Below are 25,920 nucleotides of genomic sequence, written 5' to 3'. Positions count from 1 at the left end.
CTCTGGATGCCTCAGATGCTCTTGTTCTCTTTGCCTTTGAGCCTTGCATATGCTGTTCCCTCTGCTGAAGTGCTGTTCCCCTTCCCTCCCCTCCCCTCTGCCTGACTAACCCACCTCCATTCTTCTGGGCCCAGCTTAGAGTCCATTTAGTCCAAGCCTTTGTTGGGGAGTCCCCCTTGGTGTTCCCAGGACACCTCAGGCTTCTTGCATGCCCACCCAGGGTGCCTGCTGTCTATTCACATGCCCATGTGATGTGAGTCCCAGGCATGCAGGAATGAATGAATGAGTGAACAGCAAAGTCCAGGAGGGACCTACTGGACATCAATCCCAAAACACAACAAAATGATGCTGGAATGAGATGCAGCTGTGCACTGTGGGACCTCCAAGGTGGGAGAGAGGGAGGACTCTGAGAATCAATCAGAGGGCTGACACAGACATGGCTCCCTAGCCAGGCTGAGAAAAGGGGGATTCTAGCGAGCTATTCCAACAGTGTCTACTCCTTTTTTTAACATCAGCTCCCTCTTTCTCAATCCCCATATGCACCCCCTCGCCCCAGGATCCGTGCTGACCCTCCACCACCCCGATGCTTACCTACCACCCGGAAGACCATGGAGGTAGTGTGGACGCCGCGGGCATTGGTGGCCACACAAGTGTAGTTGCCAGCATCTTGGAAGCCTACGTGATCGAGTTCGAGGGTCAGGACTTTTTGATAACGGTTGTCACGGAAGTCGGATTGTTGAGAGATTGCGAGCTGCATCCAGAAGGAATAGAAATGGTATACAGAGGTCATTTAGGAATTAGAAAGAGCTGGGTTCTAATCCTCAGCCTTTAAGGATTACTATGTGCCTTTCCTTGGGCAGGGACTGAACTGTGAGCCTCCGTTTCTTCATCTGCAAGTTGGGACTGACACTGGCCCATGCTTCTAGGGTTGTAGTGAAGAGTGAGTGAGATGGAGAATGCAAATGGCATAGGGCTATGCCTGGCATGCGGAAGGCATGGGGAGGAAGTATGTTCTTAGAAGTGGCCTAATGCCATTTCCTCCTGAGAAAACTCCCTCTTCCTCTCTCTAGAGTTTTTCAGAAATAATCCTTACATTCATGGGCCTCAGAGGTGGCCTTGGAACCTCTTGCAAAGTCAGAATTGAGCTGACATGTGCCTCTTGTCTACAGGCTAGGGCAAAGGTCATGAGTCAAGGGGGTGGAATCCTGCCTCCTCCCTCTCCCATCACAATGTGCAGATGCAGGAGCCTGAGATTTGCTTCTGCATCATCTACTGACCAGCAGTGAGACCTTGGGTGAGTTACTCCCCTCTCTGGTCCTGAGCTATGCCCTCAGCTCCCAGTGCCAGCTTGAGGTGGGGCCTGGAGTGCCAGGAGGACAGGCAGGACCCCACCCCCTCCCCAGGTACTGACTTTTGTGTCTCCACGTTGAAGGAAGACGTCAAAGTTGACATCAACGTCACTGGCTGAGCACAGGATCTTGGCAGTCTCCCCTTGAATCCGCACCAGCTCTTCAGGCTCCAATGTCAAGGTCGGCGGTCCTGGGATGACTGAGGTCAGGGGAAGGCACCCATGAGCACCTAGGCCAGAGCTGCCACTCTGCTTCCTGCCATGGGCCCAGGCTCCCTTCCCAAATCCTGGGAGGCAGCCATGGCACCTCAGTTTTCCCCGCAACAAGTCCCATCTCCTAAATGGACCTTGAAGAGTCCCCTTGGCTCCATCACCAGCGCCTCTCCCCAGTCACACCCTTCCCCTCTGCTCTGGACTCCTGCAGCCACCTGGAAGGCCTCCCTGCTTCCTCACAGCAGCCAACTGTGAGGCCAACAGCAGCCAACGTCAGCTCCTTACAAGGAAGATTGGATCACGCTCCTCTCTTGTGCTAACATTCAGCGGCTTCTCATCACTCAGACTAAAAGCTGCAGTCCCTCGTACCTCCCCAGACCCTGCTCCCAACCTGTATGCACTTGCCATCCCTCACCGCTCTGCAGCCACGTGGCCCCTCCCACCCAAAGACGTGCCCTTGCCCTTCCCTTTGGGAATGCCTGATCCACGCAACAACCACACTTCAACTGGTTGTTCTCATCCTTCACATCTTCAGGTCAAACATTCCTCAGAGGGGCCTCCTGTCGCAGGTTAGCTGAATTAGCTTTGGGCTTCCCAGGTGGCTCTAGTGGTAAAGAACCCACCTGCCAATACAGGAGACGTAAGAGACTTGGGTTCGATCCCTGGGTCGGGAAGATCCCCTGGAGGAGGGCATGGCAACCCACTCTAGTATTCTTGCCTGGAGACTCCCATGGATTCCCCTACCCATATCTCTTCAGCTTGGTTTCTTGTTCATCACATTTATTTGCTTTCTCTCTCATCTGTCATCAACAGTAAATGAAGGTGGTATCCCTAGTGTGGTATGCCTAGTTTAGGCACAGCTAACCCAGTGCCTAAAACATAGCAGTCGTGGTTTAATCGCTCAGTCATGTCCGACTCCTGAGACTCCATGGCCTGTAGCCTGGCAGGCTCCTCTGTCCACGGGACTCTCCAGGCAAGAATACTGGAGTGGGTTGTCATTTCCTTCTTCAGGGGATCTTCTTGACCTAAGAATCGAACCCAAGTCTCCTGCACTTCAGGCAGATTCTTTACCAACTGAGCTATGAGGGAAGCCCTAGCCTATGAATTAACATCTCTGGCTGTGGCTGTTGTTGAAAGATAACCTAACTCCATTTTTCAGGGTCAGATGTTAAGGAGTGCACTCATGTCACAGAGTCATGGTGAAACGAGGGCCCTGGGATCCCTCTGCAAGGTGGGCTGCAGGGAAAGGTGCTGCCTGGCTCCTCTGCACACAGAGTGGGTTCCCTTGGCTTCCTGGACAGGTTTTGTGGGCTCAGGGCACAGGCCCTTGGGCCAGCCCTGCCACTCGGACCCTGGCCTCATTACACATGCTTGCTTCCTGTCTCAGGCTCAGATTCTGATCCTGGGGGTCCTGCTGACTCACACCAGTCCTCCCAGAAACCAGAATCCATTTACCAGCCCAGCAGAAACAAGGGGAGAGCAGACAGAAGAGAGACTTCAACACACTGATGCCGATGCCGAGGCGTCCCATGCACCTGCCATCATGACACCCCATGGTGTTGCTCACGGTTCCCCCCCTCTCCTGCGTTCAGCACCCAGCACCTGGTGCGCCCCGAGTAGGAATCCATGTCTGAAGGGGTGGGAGAGCTTTGGGCCCTCCTTCCATTCCTGGAACATCTGAAGCCTGTTCCCAGCTCACGACTGTGGACCTGCTGTTTCCTCTGCTGTTTCCACCTTCTCATAATGCACATTTCCACTCAAATAAAATGTCACTCTCTCCACGAGCTCCCCACGCCCACACATTCTATTCCACCACCCAGTTCAATGCTTTTCATAGCCTATTTCACGACCTGAGACTACCTTGCCCAGTTGAGTTATCAGCATACATGTGGTCTGCCTCCCAGTACCTCACACTTCATGGTCTTGCTTCAGCAGGTGCCCCATGGATGAAGCAGGCACGACTGGAAGGAAGAGGTGAAACGAAGCACCCACCCTTACTTCCCCTCCGCCAGGCACCAGCTCTCAAGTCGTCCCTGTCCACGCACCTTTCTGAACTTTAAGCCGGATGCTGAGGGACTTCACCACCCTGCCAGCCACCAGAACGCTGCACTCGTAGTCCTGGCTCTCAATGAACTTGGCCTTGTGAATGGTGAAGCCGTACCAGGGCGAGAAGGAGTACCTGGTTTGGCGCAAGACAGACCGGCCGCGCACCCGCACCAGCGAGACGCCGGCCTCCAGTGCCGGGTTGGTGAGCAGACAGGGCAGCAGCGCGTCCTGACCCTCCAACACCGTCACTTCCTCGGCCAGGACCCTCCAGGGCCGAGCAGGGTCTGGGGAGCATGGAGATACAGGGTTACAAAGGCCCCCCCTCCACCCCGCTAACCGGTCCCTGGACATTGGTGACGGAGAAGCTCAGAGATGCTGTTCATTTGCCTGAGGTCACATAATACCAGGGAAGCTCAACTGATGCTTGGGGGCTCTGGGGCAGGTCCAGCCCCACTATTTAATGCTGTGTGATCTTGGGCAAATGACTCAGCCTCTCTGAGCATCTAGAAAATGGGCAGAAACAAGAACCTTCTCACAGGGTTGTTGTGAGGAATGAAATTAGAAGCACTGCCACAGGTCCTTGTTCGTGGCAGGTTCTCAGTAAATGTGGAGTTGGCTTATTATGATGGCTCGGGTCAGGGCCCAGCCCTCTTGGCCGTTCTTGGTGGGCCTTGCTGGGCTAGTCCTCTTGGGAGGGGGCTCATAGTCCTCACCTTTGACGTAGAGGTGGATAGTAGCAGTGCCCGCCAGGGGGTCTCCAGGCTCAGTGCAGTGGTACGTTCCCGTGTGTAGGAAGGTGGCATTGTTTGTGGTGAGGATGCTTCTGGGGGTGTCAGAGTCCAGAGTCCAGTAGGGGGAAATGGGGCCATCCCACTTCACGCTGCCATTGCTCATACATCGCAAGGTCACCGCTGTGCCTGGCTCCACCACCAGCTCAGGGCCACTGGGCTCTATCACCGGGACCCCCTGACCTGGTGATGGGAAGTGGCAGATAGAAGCGAGGGCTGAGGAGACATCCCACTGGCCATACCCTGCATCTGAGCTGGGGGCTGCTCTGGCAGGCTGCTGCTGGTTCTGGGGTTCAGCTACAACTGCAGGACCACCTCGAACACATCCCTGCCCCTCTCCGGTCACTCACTCAGGCCCTACCCCAAACCTTCTGTGATGGACTGACATCTCTGATGTCTCTGAGAGAAGGGGACTGAGGGCTTTCTTGGCCTCCCACCCAGCCACTGTCCCGTGGGGGCTACTGCAGCCTCTGGCCTCAGTCTGCGTCATTCTCCCCAGGAGTGGACTCCTTCAGCCTGATGTAATAAATGGCCTGCATTCCTGCTACGAAGTCCAGCACCTAGCTCAAAGAAGGGGCTTCAAACAAGCAAAAGTGAAAGTCGCTCAGGCGTGTCTGACTCTCTGCAACCCCATAGACTGTAGCCCACCAGGCTCCTCTGTCCTTGGAAGAAACAAAAGAATAGAACGTTCGTGGCAAAGTGCTCTGAATTAATTCACACGAGGAAGAAGAAAAAGGGGCTTCCCTGATGGTCCAGTGAGTAAGACTCTGAGCTTCCACTGCAGAGGGCACGGGTTTGACCCTTCCACGTGCCACACGATATGGCCAAAAACAAATAAAAATGCATATACCTTTAAAAAATATTTTAAAGAAATAAAAGAAGAAGAAAAGGGGTGTGGGATCTTAGCATGGCAGAGTTCGAGTCTTCTGCTGTGCCTTCTCTCATCACTGGACATCTGGTCTGTAGCACAGTGGGGAGGTTCAGAGGCTCTGTGCCTCAGTTTCCCCACATAAAATGGGGGCCAAAATTGTACCCATTTATTGGGATGTCGGGAGATTTAAATGCACAGAAAGCTTTAGAACATCACCTGTCACCAAATATAAATAACTCAGCAAAGGTTAGCCATTCTATTTACTATCTAGTCTACCCCCAGAAACCCACCCTAACATCCCAGCACTGCTGCGTTTACTAGGGACAATCTCTTTTAAGGAAAATTTTCTTGAAGGAGAAAAGAGAACTTGAAACTCAGGCCCTCCGGGAAGAAGGTCCGTTGCCTCTGCAGTGTCAGCATTTTTCCAGGGCCTAAAATAGGGGTAAAGGAGGGAAGTGAGAGCTGATGCAAGGACTTGGAGGGGCTGCCAGGCGCCCTCCAGCCTGTGCAGGCGGAAACACATTGCTGGCACCCGGCCTAGCCCCCATTTCCACTCAGCCTGCAGTCCTTCTCCCAGGGAGGCTCTCACTTCTGCTTCCTGGCCACTGTCCCCTTTAGGGGAAAGACCCCCTCAGCCCCCGACACAGGCAGTACCACCTGCTGGGCACTGGCATATCCCAGGCTGCGGGACCCGGCTCTGCCACTGACCTGCTAGGTACCCCCCTACTGAGTCCAATCTGTCTGTCCCAGCGATGGGACCATGGACATCCCAACCCTGAAGGAACCAGGCAAATTCAGGGACTCTTCATCATCTTGCACAAAAGCTTCTTCTTAAAAAAAAAAAGGTGTATTTATTTATTTGGCTGCATCATGTCTTAGTTTCAGCACGTGAGATCTTTCGTTGCAGCATAAGTGCTCTGAAGCTGCAAGTGTGTGGGCTTAGCCGCCACGTGGCATGTGGGATCTTAGTTCCCCGATCAGGGATTGAACCCATGTCCCCTGCATTGGAAGGTGGATTCTTAACCACTGGACCACCAGGGAAGTACTGCACAAAAGCTTCTTAAATGGGTCTTTCCATTCCACTGCACCCTGCCCTCACTACAAACCCCAGAATCAGAAAGATCCTCTCTGTCAAATTATTTCAGGATGACTTAATTTATGTTTTGATTTTGTACACATCAGAGATGTGCAGGCTTCTGATCTGCATAAAGGATGGAGTGACCAGAGGAATACTGTGGAAGCCGACACCTGGGGGTTGTAGCCAGGCTTCCCTGTGCTGCTGACCCCCAGGGAGAGAGGCAAGCATCATTTTTGGCAGGCTGCTGGCAAGTCCCAACAGAGCAGGTGCTAGCCTATTACTGCTGCAGCCATGCAGGGCATCGGGGTTGGGGTGGGGGACTGGAGGGAAGAGCTTGATTGTGGACTCATGTCAGCCAGTCATCGCTCAGCCATGTTTGACTTTTTGCGATCCCATGGACTCTAGCCTGCCAGGCTCCCCTGTCCATGGGATTCTTCAGGCAAGAATACTGGAATGGGTTGCCACTTCCTCCTCCAGGGGATCTTCCTGACCCAGAGATCAAGCCCAAGTCTCTTGCATCTCCTGCATTGGCAGGAGGATTCTTTACCACTGTGCTATGCCAACCTGGGTCCAAAACTTGGCTCTACCCTGCTAACTAAGTAGGCTGCTTAACCTCTGACCCTCAGGATACTCTTTCAATGAGAACAATCCGAATTTCCACCTCTGAGAGGTCCTGGGAGGATTCAAGGAGGTGATACACCACCTCTGGCTGAGTCAGCTCTCCTGTCCTGTGTTATTGCTTCATCTACTACTCTCCTAACCTCCTCTCTGATCCTGACACTCTGACAGCTGAAGTGCTAACTTTTAAAGGTCACAGCCTATGCCTGTAGCATCCCACGGTCTCAGATTCTGTGACTCTGTATTTCGCTTCTGCCCCTGCTGGGTCTCACAGGCCTTCTCCCTCCCCCACCCCTCCCCTGTCCTCTAACTCCAGCCTCAGCCTCCTGGAAGTGTAGTCAGAGAGGCATTATCTTATTTTGTCCTGTCGTCTCGAGTACTCATGCAGGACAGGGCTGACACCCTCAGCTTCCGCTCCAGCTGCCCACTGCTGGCTTGACAGGAGGGAAGGAAAAGCTTGCTCAGGCCTTTACTCCCTGGGTGGGGGCTGGACCCCTTCTGCCCCTTCACCCCACCATCTCATCTCCCCAAACCTTCTCACCCCCTCCCGCTTGCCTGGGAGACCCCCCTTATCATCAGCTCCCAGGGTGTGCCCCCACACCCCCACCTCTCCCCCAACACATACATACACAAACATATACACACACACAAAAATAGACAAACATACACACATATACACACAAACATACACACACAAACATGCACACACATACACAAATATACACACATACACATGCAAAAAACAGGCGTACACACACAGAGACACAAACATATACATATGCACACACACAAACATACACACACACAGCATGCCAAGGTTTGGGGCACAGCCTCCTCCTTGGCCCTGAGTCTTAGTGAGTCTCTTCTGGTCTCTAGGGTGCAGTGATTCTGTCCCCCAACTTCCTCACAACTGCCCCTCATTCATCACTGGTCTACTGAAAAAGTAGACTTCCAGCCTGCAGTCCCCATCTCTTCTTTCCTTTGAGGCAAGATGCTGGACAGCTTCTCCATCCCCCATCAGTCTCCCACAGGCATTTTCTGGGCAGGAGGATAGGACAAAAGAGTGAAATAAAACCCACAAAGCTTTCTAGGATGAGGGGAATAGTGTCTATCTTAATTGAGATGGTGGGGACACAAGCATATATACTTGTCAAATCTCATCACAGGTATACTTAAGAATCAATGCTTTCTACTACACATAAATTCATCTCAACAAAAGAGGACAGACTTGCAAGCCCAGTGGAACTGACTGGGCCCAAAAAAGCCCTTCAGTGGCCATCTCCTCCTCAGGGACCAGACGCACCTATTCCTCGGGGTCTTGCAGCCACAGGACTGTGGGAAGGCTGGAGATGCTGCTGCCTTCCTACCCCACCCACAGTCCCCATCCTTCCTCAGGGTTCCTCCAAATATGCAGCAAAATTTAGGGGCTTCCCTGGTGATCCAATGGTGAAGACCACACTCCCAGTGCAGGGGGCATGGGTTTGATCCCATATGCTGCACAGAGTGGCCAAAAGAACTTAACATGTGTTTGTTGGGCCGACTGTAGACACAAGTCCAGCACCCAGCCCCCAGCCTCAGTTAGGGACCCTCCTAGCAGGAGATCCTGCATCACTGATGCTGTCAGAGGGGTGGGATTCAGGTGGGGCCTGCTTCACAGCTCTCTGTCCTGAGGCCCCGCAGCCTGTGTTTGGGAGGATTTCAGCCTAGCAGACCCCCGCTGTCCTCCCCCGAGACAAGCTGCTAGCCCTGTACACTCTCGTCCCAAATTTACCTCTCCTGAGCCCTGGGCCAGAGAGGCTAACCTCTTACCTCTCCTTCTGACCTCTTGCCCAAGCCGTCCAAGGAAGGACCATTGCCTCTTCAGGCCCCTCCAAGTCACATCCTGCCTCATTCGCCTCGTGAGTCCCACACTGGCAGTGTCAGCGGAGCCATGAGGGGCTCTCAGGGCCTCTCTGCCCAGTGTAGGTCTGGACCAGGCATCTCCTAGGAACTCGCTAGTCATGAAGAATCTCAGGTCACCCCTGAGACCGACAGAGTCAGAGTCTGCACTGTAACACGATCCCCGGGGGATCTGTGTGCACAGTGGGGTTTGAGGAGCATTTTGTCTGCTCCATCACCCCCCAAAACATGCTGTTGACCATTCAGTAGGCACTAAAGAGCCCTGAGGGCACAGGGATGTGTTCAGGACACATGGACAGTCACCATCTGAGCTGGGCCAGATCCACAGCCCTGGCCAGGCTGGTTCCACCCAGTTCATACCCGCTTTCCCTCCACTGCCTTTCTGGAGCAGACACCCACACACCCGCAGTCCAGGCCTGGGGAGATGAAAACGCAGAGTGGAGACCCCTAGTGAGGGGCAGAGGTTTAGAGAATCCTTCCCTTGGAACCCTGTTACAACCCTGTCCCCACCCCACACCCCCCAAGGCTTGGTTCTGCTCTTACCATGCCAAGCTGTGACCACCAGCAGGATCAGTAGGGTCCGTGGGCCCATGGCCTTAGCAGGAAAGCAGCAGGCTGATGCAGGGCTCGCAGTGGGGCAGAGAACCGGATTCTCGGACACCAGCCCTGACGGGACCAGACCCACTGGACATGTGTTCCTCTCCACTAGCACTGGATGTTTGTCTTGTTTTCCTCTTCCTCCTTCTCCTTGGGCTGATCCCCCTCTTCCTCTTTTAGCTAGGCAAGGCAACCACAGAGTTTGGAAATCTTGATTAAAAAATAAATAAAGACATGCCCCCCCAGGGGGCGGGGTTGGAGTAAGGGTAGGACTGCTAAGTTCAGAGCCCTTCCGAAGCCACCTCTAAGGGGCCCTGGGAGAAGAGACATGCCCAGTGTTAGGCAGTTGACTGTACACATGGGGGTCTCCAGAGCAGCAGGGGGCTCTTGCTAAGTGGAAAAGGAAGTTAGGTTGGTCTGGACAAGCCTGATAACAGATAGTATCAAGAAGCTTCCATTTACAGGACACTCACCAGCCAAACCTTTACATACCACTGTCCCCTTTTGTTCCCATAAAAATTTTATACAGTAGGTACTGTTATCATTCCCAATTTACAATGGGAAAATTGAGGTTCGGAGAGCTCAAACACTATAAACTTGCCCAAGGTCACATAGCTACCAAATGGAGGTGGAATTTGGATCTGGGCAACCTGAAGAGGATAAGATTGAATAGCATCATTGACTCAATGGATATAAATTTGAGCAAACTTCGGGAGGTAGTAAAGGACAGGAAAGCGTTGCATGCTGCAGCCCATGAGGTCCCAAAGAGTGGACATGACTTAGCAACCGAACAACAGCAACCACCTGGCTATAGAACTGCCTTTTTCTGGACTAATTAAGTTTGTTTACTTTTACAAAGGGTTAAACTGTGCTGCTGTATTCTAAGAAAATTAGCATCTCTCTGCCACCTCTCCTGGATGCAACTGCATTTACCACTTTTAGTTGATTCTTTCAGTGCTTTTATTTCTATTCAAATGGTTATAAAATTAATTCTAGAATCTAAAAAAAAAAAATCCACTCAGTAAACATTGATCCAGGAAAATGATTAATATTTCCATCGACTTAGAAATATAAGTATTACAAATACATTTCTGTCTTAGCAAAGTGTTTTGAACCTTTACAAATCATGAAAACAAACTAAAAGACATAGAAACTCTGACCAGACCTATAACTATCAAAGATATTCAGTCAATCAATAAAAACCACCCAACAAAGCAAAGCACTTAAAGAATTAATCCCGATTCGTCTCAAGCTCACTCAAAAGAATAGAAGATGACTGGGCTCTTCACAACTCATTCTATGAGGGCTACAGTAACTGATTCCATCAACAAAGAAGGATATCATAAGAAAACTATAGATGGATTTCTCTGATGAACCTAACTGCAAACATACTCAACCAAATTCCAGCAAACCAAACCCGACAGCATATTAAAATGATTATACACCATGATCAACTGGGATTATCCAACAAATGAAGAGGTGGCTCAGTACAAGAAAATCGACATCACAATAATAGAATGAGAGAATTTCACATGATTATCTCAACTGACACAGAAAAAAGCCTTTAATAAAACCTAACATGCTTTCATGATAAAACCCCCAAAGACTAGAAATGAAAACAAACATCCTCAAAACTATTAAAAGCATATATAAAAGAACCCACAGCTAACTCAAAGATAAAACATTGAAAGCTTCCCTGCCTCCACCCCTCCCACCACAGCTTTACATCAGCAACAAGGCAAGGACAACATCCCTCACTATTTCTATTCAACACTATACTGGAGGTCTGAGCTAGAACAATCACAAAGAAAAAGAAATAAAATGCATCCAAATTAAAAGAAGTAAAACTTTCTCTCTTCACAGATGACATAATCCTATATACAGAAAATCCTCCTCTGCCCATTGGATTTTCCAGGCAAGAATACTGGAGTGGGTTGCCATTTCCTTCTCCAGAGGATCTTCCTGACCCAGGGATAGAACCCGCATCTCCTGTGTCTCCTGTATTGCAGGTGGATTCTTGACCACTGAGCCACCAGGGAAGTTTTGACTTTGGTGACCCCACTACAAAATGTGCTTTTGCTTTTATCTAGCAAAAAAAAAATTCCATGTCCTTATTGATGTTCAGTAAAGAATAGATGTGACTAATTTAAAGTGATAAAGTGATAAATCCATAGTTCTTCAGGCACTCTAACAGATCTAATTCTTGAATCTATTTCTCACTTCTACTGTATGATCGTAAAGGATTTGGTTTCGGTCATACCTGAATGGTCTAGTTGTTTTCTCTACTTTCTTCAATTTAAGTCTGAATTTGGCAATAAGAAGTTCATGATCCGAGCCACAGTCAGCTCCCAGTCTTGTTTTGCTGACTATATAGAGCTTCTCTATCTTTGGCTGCAAAGAATGTAATCAATCTGATTTTGATATTGACCATCTGGTGACGTACATGTGTAGTCTTCTGTTATTGAAAGAGAGTGCTATGACCAGTGCATTCTCTTGGCAAAACTCTGTTAGCCTTTGCCTTGCTTCATTTTGTACTCTAAGGCCAAACTTGCCTGTTATTCCACATATCTCTTGACTTCCAACTTTTGCATTCTAGTCCCCTATAATGAAAAGGGTATCTTTTTTGGGTGTTAGTTCTAGAAGGTCTTGTAGGTCTTTATAGAACCGTTCAACTCCAGCTTCTTCAGCATTACTGGTCGGGGCATAAACTTGGATTACTGTGATATTGAATGGTTTGCCTTGGAAACAAACAGAGATCATTCTGTCATTTTTGAGATTGCATCCAAGTACTGCATTTAGGACTCTTGTTGACTATGATGGCTACTCCACTTCTTCTAAGGGAGTCTAGCCCTCAGTAGTAGATATAATGGTCATCTGAATTAAATTTGCCCATTCCGGTCCATACGCTAGTAATGCTCAAAATTCTCCAAGCCAGGCTTCAGCAATATGTCAACCGTGAACTTCCAGATGTTCAAGCTGGTTTTAGAAAAGGCAGAGGAACCAGAGATCAAATTGCAAACATCCGCTGGATCATGGAAAAAGCAAGCGAGTTCCAGAAAAACATCTATTTCTGCTTTATTGACTATGCCAAAGCCTTTGACTGTGTGGATCACAATAAACTGTGGAAAATTCTGAAAGAGATGGGAATACCAGGCCACCTGATCTGCCTCTTGAGAAATTTGTATACAGGTCAGGAAGCAACAGTTAGAACTGGACATGGAACAACAGACTGGTTCCAAATAGGAAAAGGAGTACTTCAAGGCTGTATATTGTCACCCTGTTTATTTAACCTATATGCAGAGTACATCATGAGAAACGCTGGACTGGAAGAAACACAAGCTGGAATCAAGATTGCTGGGAGAAATATCAATAACTCAGATATGCAGATGACACCACACTTATGGCAGAAAGTGAAGAGGAACTAAAAAGCCTCTTGATGAAAGTGAAAGTGGAGTGTGAAAAAGTTGGCTTAAAGCTCAACATTCAGAAAACAAAGATCATGGCATCTGGTCCCATCGCTTCATGGGAAATAGATGGGGAAACAGTGGAAACAGTGTCAGACTTTATTTTTCTGGGCTCCAAAATCACTGCAGATGGTGACTGCAGCCATGAAATTAAAAGACGCTTACTCCTTGGAAGGAAAGTTATGACCAACCTAGATAGCATATTCAAGAGCAGAGACATTACTTTGCCAACAAAGGTTCGTCTAGTCAAGGCTATGGTTTTTCCTGTGGTCATGTATGGATGTGAGAGTTGGACTGTGAAGAAGGCTGAGTGCCAAAGAATTGATGTTTTTGGACTGTGGTGTTGGAGAAGACTCTTGAGAGTCCCTTAGACTGCAAGGAGATCCAACCAGTCCATTCTGAAGGAGATCAGCCCTGGGATCTCTTTGGAAGGAATGATGCTAAAGCTGAAACTCCAGTACTTTGGCCATTTCATGCGAAGAGTTGACTCATTGGAAAAGACTCTGATGCTGGGAGGGATTGAGGGCAGGAGGAGAAGGGGACGACAGAGGATGAGATGGCTGGATGGCATCACTGACTCGATGGACGTGAGTCTGAGTGCACTCCGGGAGTTGGTGATGGACAGGGAGGCCTGGCGTGCTGTGATTCATGGGGTCACAGAGTCGGACATGACTGAGCGACTGATCTGAGCTGATTACAGTTCATTTTAGTTGACTGACTCCTAAAATGTCAATGTTCATTCTTGCCATCTCCTGTTTGACCATTTCCAATTTACCTTGATTCATGGACCTAACATTCCAGGTTCCTATGCAATATTGTTCTTTACAGCATCAGACTTAACTTCCATCACCAGTCACATCCACAATTGGGAGTTGTTTTTGCTTTGGCTCAGCCTCGTCATTCTTTCTGGAGCTATTTTTCTACTGATCTCCAGTAGCATATTAGGCACCTACCGACCTGGGGACTTCATCTTTCAGTGTCCTATCTTTTTGTCTTTTCATACTGTTCATGGGATTCTCAAGGCAAGAATACTGAAATGGTTTGCCATTCCCTTCTCCAGTAGACTACATTTAGTCAGAACTCTCCACCATGACCCGTCCGTCTTGGGTTGCCCTACATGGCAAGGCTCATCGTTTCATTGAGTTAGACAAGGCTGTGGCCCGTGTGATCAGTTTGGTTAGTTTTCTGTAATTGTAGTTTCCATCCTGTCTGCTCTCTGATGGATAAGGTTTTCCAGGTTAAGCAAATATTTCAAATCAGGAGAGTAAATATTTTTAAATTGGGAGTGTGGATATTTCTTGTTTTTGGAGTGTGTTTTTTAATAAATTGAATTCCAGAGTGGTGGTTTTATGAGGGATGTGTAATGAATTTCTGGGCTATAAGTCTTAAACCTACACCCTATCCTAAAAGGCAAAGGAAATTTCCAAAGTTTTTCTTAGTAATACAGCACAGTGAAATACATAGAATAGATGTAGATATCTATAAAATAAACTTGAGAGTTTAGAAAGATTACTTCCACAGACACAGTCAACTGATTTTCAACAAGGATGCCAAAACCATTCAATGTTGAAAAAGTCTTTTCAACAACTGGTGTTAAGAGAACTGGATACCCACATACGGAAGAATGTAGTCAGACTCTGACTTCACATTACATACGAAACTTAACTCAAAATGGATCAAAGACAAAATATAAAGGCCTAAAGTATAAAACTCTTAGAAGAAAGCATAGGAGTAATTATTCATAATCTGAAGCTGAAAATATTTTCATAGCTATGTCACCAAAGCCATAAGAAACCAAAGGAAAAAAAAAGTAGATAAACTGAACTTCATAAAAAATAAGCATTTTGGTGGCTGGAGCTTGGATTGTATTCTATAAGGTCAGTCAGTGGGCAAAGGTGGATGTACTTGTACATCCAAGTACAATTCAGGAACCCAGCCACAGAATCACAGGGGGACCTGTGAAAATGCGGATTCCAGGGTCATCCCAGGCCTGCTGAATTAGGGGTGGGGATTGCACAGGAAACAGGCTCTCTTGGGAATTTGGATGCTTGCTTATGTTGGCCCCACTGCCCTCAAAAGCCCATGGATGGAGATAGAGGAAACCTGAGCATCTCTAAGATACAGGAGAAGTTTGTGTCTGGTCTCAGGATAGGGTACTTAGCTTCCATGCAGTTGTTACAAAGTCCCTGACCTGGGCTGATGGGGACCCTCTTGGTGGAGGGTGTAGAGGTGGAAAAGGTGGCTGATCAGAGGGATGGAGGTCACAGTGGCCCTGAGGGTGGCCTAGGCCACCTCAGCAGAACCTGTCCCTGTCCAGAAGATCAGAGGAAGCTGTCTGCCCTGTTATTTAGTTTATCTGCCCATTCTTTCCATCTCCTTAGATATATAAAGTTTATAGATACATCTGTGTTTTAGTGAAGTGATTTGAACCTTTACTAATGATATACACCAACAAAAGCAGTTAGGAACTAGAAACTCTGACCAGACCTATAAATGACAAAGACATTGAATCAATCATCAAATACCTCACAACAAGGAAAATCCCAGGACCAGATACTAATAGTTTCACTTCTGAATTCTACCAAACATTTAAAGAATTAACCCTGATTTGTCTCAAACTCATTTAAAAATTACAAGATGGCTGAGCACTTCTCCAGTCATCCTATGAGGCCAACATTACCTTGATACCATCAATAGACAAGGACCTCATGGGAAAACTACAGACCAAGATCCCTTATAAACATAAGTGCAAACATACTCAACCAAATACTAGCAAACCGAGACTGACAGCCTATTAAAATAAACAACACAATTACCAGTGAGATTTAGCCCACTTTGCAGAAATGCAAAGGTAGGTAAATAAAACAAAATCAACATTACATTAACAGAACAACAGAATTTCACATGGTTATCTCAAATGACACAGAAGAAAGACTTTCACAAAATCTAATGTTCTTTCATGATAAACACACGAAAGACTAGGAATTTTTTTTTAAATCCTCAAAATTATTAAAAGCATATATAAAAAACTCACAGCTAACTCAATAATAAAAGATTGAAAGCTTCCTACCCCATGCCTTATATCAGGAACAAAGCAAAGATACCAGCTCTCACTATTTCTATTCGGCATTGTACTGGAGGCTCTGGGCAGTGTAATCACAAAGAAAAAGAAATAAAATGCATCCAGATGAAAAGAAGAAAACCTTTCTCTATTCAAAGAGAACAGAATTCTATATACAGAAAAACCCTGAAGAGTCTACAAAACACTCTAAAATATTAGAGATAATAAATGTATTCAGCAAAGTTACAGGATACAGGATCAACAAACAAAACTCAAGTGTATTTCTATACACTACCAGTGAACAACCAAAAAGGAAATTTAAAAATAACCATATTTGCAATACTATCAAAATGAATAAAATACTTGGGAACCAATTTAATGAAAGATGTGCAGGACATAGTCACTGAAAACCACAGCACACTCTTGAAAGAATTTAAAGCAACTGATTATCAACAAGGATGCTATTACCATTCAATGGGAGAAAAACAGTCTTTCCAACAAAAGTTATTAAGACAATTGGATATCCACATACAAAAGAATGAAGTAAACCATACTTCATATATATTCAAAAATTAACCTAAATGGATCAAAGACATAAATAGGCTAAAAATATAAAACTCTTCAAGGAAAGCATAGGGGTAAATATTCATAACCTGGATGTGAAATTGGTTTCATGGCTATGTCACCAAAGCCACAAACAACCAAGACAAAAAATAGATAAGTTGAACTTCATCAAATTAAACATTTTGGTGGCTGGAGCTTAGGTGTTTCCTATAAAGCCGGGGAACCAACATAGGTGGGGGACCTCCAAGTACAGTTCAGGAAGCCCAACCTCAGAATCACAGGGGAACTGGTGAAAATGCAGATTCCAAGGCCATCACAGGCTTGTGGAATTAGAGACAGGAGGAGGGAAACTGCACAGGAAATAGGGTCTCTAGGGGATTCTTAGGCTTGCTTATATCTGAGCCCAATGCCCTCCAAAGCCCATTGAAGAGCTGGTGGAAACCTGAAAATCTCAAAATGCAGGAGAGGTTTGTGTCTGGTCTCTGATAGGTTGCTTAGCTTCCATGCAGTTGTCTCAAAGTCCCTGACCCTGGCTGTTGGGGATACCTTCCTGGTAGTGGGTATTGAGGTGGACAAGGTGGCTGACCAGAGGCATGAAGATCACAGTGCCCCAAGGGGTGGCCTAGGCCACCTCAGCAGAACATGTCTCTGTCCCAGAGATCAGAGGAAGCTGTTTATCTATCTGGACATCCCATCTCCTGAGATGCAGAAATTTTAAAAATACATTTGTGTTTTATCAGAGCATTTTGAACTTTTACTAATCATGAACACCAACCAAAGCCATCATGAACTCAAAACTCTGACCAGACCTATAACTAGCAAAGACATGCATCAGTCATCAGAAACCTCCCAGCAAGGACAAGCCCTTGACCAGATAGTTTCACTGGTGAGTTCTACTGAACATTTAAAGAATTAACCCCAATTCATCTCAAACTCATTAAAAAAATGAGAAGAGGATCAAACACTTCTCAGCTCAGTCTATGAGGCCAGCATCACTCTTATACCATCAACAGACAAGGACATCACAAGAAAACTACAGAACAATATTTGTTATGAATAAAAATGCAAACATATTCAACCAAATACTAGCAAACCAAATCTGACAGCACACTAATATGACTATACATCATGATCCGGTGGGATTAATCCCACTATGCAGAAATGCAATGATGGTTCAGTACAAGAAAATCAACCTTAAAGAACAGCAATAGAATTTCACAGGATTATCTCAATTGATACAGAAAAAGCCTTTAAGAAAATCTAACATGCTTTCATGGTTGCCAGGAGCAGGAGCTCCGCCCGTGGCAAAGGTCATGAGGAAGGAGGCTCTGCATACACAAAGGCGGGATCGAGCCTCAGGAGTCCCTCTGGAAATTCTCGAGCATCTACCCCCAAAACCAGAGTCTGCCTACTTTCGGCTTTGTGCTCTCACCTACACCTCTGACTTTACGGGGGGCTGTCCCCCGCTACCTCTCTCTGAAAAAAGAGTTAACTTATAGCTCCAGTTAATAAAGTTCCTGGGTGTGACAGTGTTTCAGCCTACAAACTCCTTTGGAAGTCCTCTAGCCTGCCTGAATAGGTTTTTCCGGCCACGTGTGATTGCTCAGAGCCTCCCAACTGTGAGAGGCATGAGATGTTCTAAACTGTCTAAATACAGATTCCTTTGAGCAGTTAAAAGATTGATTAGAAATTGTATTGGTGAAGGGTTTTTCACTTGTTGGGCCAATGTTTGCTGCTAAGAGTCCATATCCCTTAACTGCTGTGTCCCTGGCAGTGTATTGATTAATATAATTGGTGTAAGTAGTAGCTTTAATGTTTGTAACCTGGGACCCTTGAGTTAATTCTTTTTCTTGTTATAGCCCACCACACCTTTGCTCTGTAGGAATGCAACTTTATCTAATGCTTTTGGAGGGTGGCGCCTGACTAATCACCTTTAGAGAAAAATAAGTTTTCTGAAGAAAGGGTCTTAAAATGTTAACAGGCCTCCGGGCCAGAAGATGATGCAAATCACCTAAACTTTTTCGTATGATAAATTTGCAGGAAGAAAGCCTGGCTTACTGCATGACTCTACGCCTTCCCCCATTATCCTCTATGCATAATTTAAGGTATAAAAACTACTTTGGAAAATAAAGTGCGGGCCTTGTTCACCAAAGCTTCGTCTCCCCATGTCGTTCTTTCTCTCACCTTCTGGCTGAATTATTCAGCCTCTTTTCTCCACTAAATTTTCTCACTGAGCTATCCTTATTTAACCACTCTTTATATCTTTAATTAACATTTAAATAAGCTGTTGTTTCCTGATCGCCGATGCCGTCTCCCCTTCGAATTCCCTGGATCCACCGGGGCTGGACCCCGGCAAGCATGGTAAAACACCCAAAAGATAAGGAACAAAAACAAATATTGTCAAAATTATTAAAAGCATATATAAAAAAACTCTCAACTAACTCAATGATTAAAAACAAACTGACATTTCCCTACCCTCCACCTTATACCAGGAACAAGGCAAAGACACCATCTCTCACTATTTCTGTTCAACACTATACTGGAAGTCCTAGTCAGAGCAATCACAAAGAAAAGATAATAAAGGGCATCCAAATAAAAGCAATAAACATTTCTCTACTCACAGAGGACATAATCTATATATAGAAAAACCACAAAGAATCCACAAAAAACTCTAAAACTTACTAGAGCTAATAAATACATTCAGCAAAGTTACAGGATACAAGATTAACACACAAAACTCAAGTGTATTTCTATACATTAGTAGTGAAGAACTCAAAAAGAAAATTTTAAAAATAATTGCATTTGCAATAGTATCAAAATGAATAAAATACTTGGGAAACAATTTAACCAAAAAGATGCTAGACATAAACACTGAAAGCTACAACACACTACTGAAAGAAATTAAGACTCTATAAATGGAAAAACATTTGTGTTCACAGATTGGAAGACTTAATATTGTTAAGATTACAATATTCCCAAGGAGATCTACAGATACAGTCCATTGATATTCCAATGGCCTTTAATATAGAAATGGACATGCTGATTCTCAAATTCATATGGAATATCCAATAGATGCCAAATAGTCTAATCAATGTTGAAAAAACAAAAGACAAAGCTAGACTGACACTTCCCAATGTTATAGTTACTACAAAACTAAAAGAAATAAAAACACAAAACACTGTAGTGTTGGTTTAAGAATAGATTCAGAGATCAATAGAATAAATTTGCAAGTTCAGAAAGAAACCTTCACATCTACAGGCAACTGATTATCAACAAGGATGCTAGAACCATTCATAGGGAGAATAAGTCTTTTCAATAAATGGCATTAAGAGAACTGGATATCCACATACAAAAGAATTAAGTCAGACCCTGACTTCATATCATATATAAAAATTAACTCAAAATGGCTCATAGACATAAATAGAAAGGCTAAAGTAAAAAATGCTTAGAGGAAAGCATAGGGATAAATATTCATAACCTAGACTTCATAATGGTTTCATCGCTATATCATCAAACCACAAGCAACCCAAGAAAAAATAGATCAATTGAACTTCATCAAAATTAAACATTTTGGTGGCTGGAGCTTAGGCTGTATCCTATAAGCCAGGGAGCTGGCAGAGGTGGGGGACCTCTAAGTGTTTAGTTCAGGAACCTGAGCCTCAGAATCACAGGGGGACTTGTTAAAATGCTGATTCCAGGGCCATCCCAGGCCTATGGAATTAGAGGTAGGAGGTTGGAACCTGTACAGGAAACAGGCCCTCTAGGGGATTCTGAAGCTTACTTATGTCTGAGCCCACTGCCCTCAAAAGCCAATGGATGGAGCTGCAGGAAACCTGGAATCTCTAAAATGTAGGAGAGGTTTATGTCTGATCTTAGGATAGGGTGCTTAGTTCCCATGCAATTGTCACAAAGTTCCTGACTGGAGCTGTTGGGGACCCCTTCCCGGTGGCGTGTGTTAATGTGGAGAAGGTGGCTGACCAGTAGGCAGGAGGTCACAGTGGCCCTGAGGGGTGGCCTAGGCCACCTCAGCAGAACCTGTCCCTGTCCTGGAGATCAGAGGAAGCTATTCGCCCTCTTGTTTCTGTCTACCAGGACACTCTTTCCAACTCCTTAGATACAGAAATTTTGCAAATACATTTGTGTTTTAGCAAAGTGTTTTGCACCTTTACTAATCATGAACACAAACCAAAGTTGAGGTAAGAACTAGAAACTCTGACCAGAACTATATCAAGCAAAGAGATTGAATCAAACCTCCCAACAAGAACATGCCCACAACCAGATAGGTTCACTAATGAGTTCTACCAATTAAAGAATTAACTCTAATTCATTTCAAACTCATTCAAAAATTAAAATATGAGTGAGCACTTCTTGACTCATTCCATGAGGCCAGCATTACCTTGATACCATCAACAGACAAGGATATCATGAGAAAACTACAAACCTATATCTCTTATGGGTTTCCCTGGTAGCTCAGCTTGTAAAGAATCTGCCTGCAATATAGGAGACCTCAATTCAATTCCTGGGTTGGGAAGTTCCCCTAGAGAAGGCATAGGCTACCCACTCTAGTATTCTTGGGCTTCCCTGGTGACTCAGATGGTAAAGAATCCGACTGCAATGCAGGAGACCTAGGTTCAGTCCCTGGGTTTGGAAGGTCCCCTGGAGGAGGGGATGGTAACCCACTAAAGTATTCTTGCCTGGAGAATCTCAATGGGCAGAACAGCCTGGCAGGTTGCAGTCCATGGGATCACAAAGAGTTGGACACGACTGAGTGATTAAGCACACATATCCCTTACAAACATAAATGCTAACATACTCAACCAAATACTAGCAAACCAAATCTGACAGCGTATTAAGATGATTACACACCATGTCCAAGTGGGATTTATCCCACATATGCAATAATAGTTTAACTCAAGAAAACCAACCTCACATTAATTGCTACCATGATAAAAACACACAAAAGACTAGGAATTTTTTTTTAAATCCTCAAAATTATTAAAAGCTTACATAAAAAACTTACTGTTAACTCAATGATAAAAGATTGAAAGCTCCGTGTCCTCTTTCACCCACCTAACATCAGGAACCAGGCAAGGACACTAACGCTATTTCTATTCAACACTTACTGGAGGTTCTAGTCAGAACAATCAAAAGAAAAGAATTGAAATGCATTCAAATTAAAAGATGTAAACATTCCTCTATTCACAGAAGACATAAGCCTATATACAGAAAAACCCTAAAGAATCTACAAAATACTCTGAAACCTATTAGAGCTAATAAATGCATTCAGCAAACTTCTAGGATATAAGATCAACACAAAAAACTCAAGTGTATTTCTATATGCCAACAGTGAACCCAAAAAGGAAATTTTAAAAAATTATGTGCAATAATATCAAAATGAATAAAATATGTAGGAGCCAGCTTAAACAAAAAAAATGTAACACAGAAACACTGAAAATCACAACAGACTGCTGAAAGATGTTTAGACTAAACAGAAAACATTTGTGCTCACAGATAGGAAGACTTAATATTGTTAAGATAACAATATTCCCAAAGTGACCAACAAAATCAGTCTGTATCAAAATTCCAATGGTATTTATGATAGAAACGGAAAAGCTGATTCTCAAGTTCATATGAAATTTCAAGAGATGCCAAATAGCAAATCAATCTGGAAGAACCCAAAGTTAGAGTCACACTCTCTAAGGTCACTACTTACTACAAAGCTAAATAAATCAAAACAGTGTGGTAAGTGCATAAGAATAGATTCAGACATCAATGGAATAAACTTGAGAGTTCAGAAAGAAACCTTCATATATACAGTCAATTGATGTTCAACAAAGATGCCAAGACAATTCAAGGGGGAAAAAAGTCTTTTTAACAGATGTGTTAAGAGAACTGGACATCCACAAGCAAAAGGATTAAGTCAGACCCTGACTCACACCAAATATAAAAATTAACTCAAATGGATCAAAGACATAAATACAAAGGCTAAAAGTATAAAACTCTTACAGGAAAGCATAGGGGTAAATATTCATAATCTGGACTTCATAATGGTTTCATGGCTATGTCAACAAATTGACATTGCTTGACTTAAGCCACAAGCAACCAAAGTGAAAAAAACAGATAAACTGAACTTCATCAAAATTAAACATTTTGGTGGCTGGAGCTTGTGTTGTATTCTATGAGGCTAGGGAGCCAGTATAGGTGGGGACCTTCAAGTACAGCCCAGGAACCCCAACCTCAGGATTACAGGGTGACTTGTTAAACTACAGATTTCAGGGCATCCCAGGCCTGCAGAATTAGAGGTGGGAGGTGGGGACCTGCAGAGACTCTCTAGGGGAATCTGATGCTAACTTATGTTTGAGCCTCAGTTCAGTTCAGTTCAGTCACTCAGTCGTGTCCAACTCTTTGCGATCCCATGAATCACAGCACGCCAGGCCTCCCTGTCCATCACCAACTCCCGGAGTGCACTCAGACTAACATCCATCGAGTCGGTGATGCCATCCAGCCATCTCATCCTCTGTCATCCCCTTCTCCTCCTGCCCCCAATCCTTCCCAGCATCAGAGTCTTTTCCAATGAGTCAACTCTTCGCATGAGGTGGCCAAAGTACTGGAGTTTCAGCTTTAGCATCATTCCTTCCAAAGAGATCCCAGGGCTGATCTCCTTCAGAATGGACTGGTTGGATCTCCTTGCAGTCTAAGGGACTCTCAAGAGTCTTCTCCAACACCACAGTCCAAAAACATCAATTCTTTGGCACTCAGCCTTCTTCACAGTCCAACTCTCACATCCATACATGACCACAGGAAAAACCATAGCCTTGACTAGACGAACCTTTGTTGGCAAAGTAATGTCTCTGCTCTTGAATATGCTATCTAGGTTGGTCATAACTTTCCTTCCAAGGAGTAAGCGTCTTTTAATTTCATGGCTGCAGTCACCATCTGCAGTGATTTTGGAGCCCCAAAAAATAAAGTCTGACACTGTTTCCACTGTTTCCCCAGAGCATACTGCCCTCCAAAGCCCACGGATGGGGCTGGAGGAAACCTGAGAATCTCTGAGATGTTGGAGAGGTTTGTTTCTGGCCTTAGCATAGGATGCTTAGCTTCCATACAATTGTCACAAAGTCCCTGACCCAGGCTGGTGGGGACACCCCGCCCCCCACCGGTGGAGGATGTTGAGGTGGAGAAAGTGACTGACCAGGGAGATGGAGGTCACAGTGGCCCTGAGGGGTGGCCTAGACCATGTCAGGAGAACCTGTCCCTGTCCCAGAGATCACAGGAAGCTGTTTGCCTTGTTATTTCTATCTGGATATTATTTCCATCTCCTTAGCTATACAAATTTTCTAGATACATTTGTGTTTTAGTAAAGTGTTTTGAATCTTTACTAATCATAGACATCTACCAAAACCATCAAGAACGAGAAACTCTGACCAGACCTATAACTATCAAAGAGAATGAATCAATCATCAAAACCTCCCAACAAGGAAAAGCACAAGATCAGATATTAATAGTTTCACTGTTGAGTTCTACCAAACATTTAAATAATTAGCCCAGATTTGTCTCAAATTCATTCAAAAATTAGAAGATGAGTGAGCACTTCTCAACTCATTCTAAGAGGCCAGCATTACCTTAATACCATCAATCCGCAAAGACATCAGGAGAAAAGAAAACTACAGACCAATATCCCTTATGAACATAGATGCAAAGATACTTAATACTAGCAACCAAATCTGACAACATATTAAAATGATTATACACTATAACCAAGTTGGATTTATCACAGAAATGCAAAGATGATTCAACACATGAAAATCAACATCACATTAATAAAGCAGCCATAGAATCTCACATGATTATCTCAATTTATATAGAAAAAGTCTTTAACAAAATCTAACATGCTTTCATGGTAACATACCTAAAAAGCTGCGAATTTAAACAAAAATTCTAGGATACAAAATCAATACACACTATACATTAGCACATTCCTATACACTAACAATGAAGGGTCAAAAGGAGAAATTAAGGAAAGAAGCCCATCTACCATCTCATCAAAAAGTATAAAATACCTAGGAATAAATCTACTAAAGGAGGCAAAAGACGTGAACACAGAAGACTGTAAGATACTGGTGAAAGAAATCAAAGATCACACAAATGGATGAAGACACGTACCACGCTCTTAGATTGGAAGAATTAATATTGTCAAAATGACAACACTACCCAAAGTAGTCTATAAATTCAACGCAATCCCTATAAACTTACCAATAGCATTTTTCACAGAATTAGAATAAATAATTTTACAATTTGTGTGGAAACACAAATGACCCTAAATGGCCAAAGTAATCTTGAAAAAGAAAAACAGAGCTGGAGAAATCAGGTTCCCTGGCTTCAGACTACATTATAAAGACACAGTCATCATAACATTTGGGTACTGGAACAAAAATAGAAATACAGATCAACAGAATCGGATAGAAAATCCAGAGATAAACCCACATGCCAATGGTCACTTAATCTGTGACAAAGAAGGCAAGAACATACAACAAAGAAAAAAGTCTTTTCAATAAATGATGCTGAGAAAATTGGACAGTTACATGTAAAAGAATGAGATTAGAACATTCTCTAACACCATACACAAAAATAAACTCAAAATGGATTAAACACCTAAATATAAGACTACCTACTATAAAACTCTTATAAACACAGGCAGGACACTCTCTGACATAAATTGCAGCAAGATCTTTTTTGGTCCACGTCCTAGAGTAATGAAAATAAAACCAAAGATAAATAAATGGGACCTAATTAAACTCAAAAGCTTTTGCACAGCAAAGGAAACCATATAGAAAATGAAAACACAACTCTCAGAATGGGAGAAAATATTTGCAAACAAAGTGACCAAGAAGGGATTAATTTTCAAAATGTACAAACAGCTCATGAAGGTCAATATCCAAAAAACAGCCCAATGAAAAAATGGGTGGAAGATCTAAATACAGTTGTTTCTCCAAAGACGACATAGAAATGGCCAGAAAGCATATAAAAAGATGCTCAACATCACTAATTATTAGAGAAATGCAGATCAAAACTACAATGAGGTATCACCTCACAACAGTCAGAAGCAAAGTGAAAGTGTTATTTGCTCAGTCGTGTCTGACTCTCTGTGACCCCATGGACTATAACACGCCAGGCTCCTCTGTCCATGGAATTCTCCAGGCAAGAATACTGGAGTGGGTAGCTATCTCCAGGGGATCTTCCTGATCCAGGGATCGAACCTGGGTCTCCTGCATTGCAGGCAGATTCTTTACCATCTGAGCCACCAGGGAAGCCCCTCAGCCAGAATGGCCATCATCAAAAAAACCCCTACAAACATTAAAAGTTGAAGAGGGTG

The 25,920-nt window shown here is 44.7% G+C and overlaps 1 protein-coding gene across 4 annotated transcripts in view; it reads right to left on the bottom strand.

The window, feature by feature from the left end:
- The window catches only part of CSF1R (colony stimulating factor 1 receptor), a 75,517-nt gene that overhangs the window by 21,802 nt on the left and 27,795 nt on the right, over positions 1-25,920 (bottom strand). For all 4 annotated transcript variants that reach the window (XM_006043071.4, XM_044947463.2, XM_044947464.2 and 1 more), the window contains 5 exons: positions 9,405-9,638; positions 4,321-4,578; positions 3,607-3,891; positions 1,412-1,548; positions 592-751 (listed from right to left, as the gene is read on the bottom strand). In XM_006043071.4, the coding sequence (XP_006043133.3) occupies positions 592-751; positions 1,412-1,548; positions 3,607-3,891; positions 4,321-4,578; positions 9,405-9,453 (889 nt within the window). In that variant the 5' untranslated portion in view covers positions 9,454-9,638. The remainder of the gene's footprint in view (positions 1-591; positions 752-1,411; positions 1,549-3,606; positions 3,892-4,320; positions 4,579-9,404; positions 9,639-25,920) is intronic.

This window comes from Bubalus bubalis, chromosome 9 (assembly GCF_019923935.1).
Source record: "Bubalus bubalis isolate 160015118507 breed Murrah chromosome 9, NDDB_SH_1, whole genome shotgun sequence".
Classification (NCBI taxonomy): domain Eukaryota; kingdom Metazoa; phylum Chordata; class Mammalia; order Artiodactyla; family Bovidae; genus Bubalus; species Bubalus bubalis.
The sequence above is the reverse complement of the archived record's forward strand: the minus strand, read 5'-3'. Positions and strand labels throughout refer to the sequence as shown.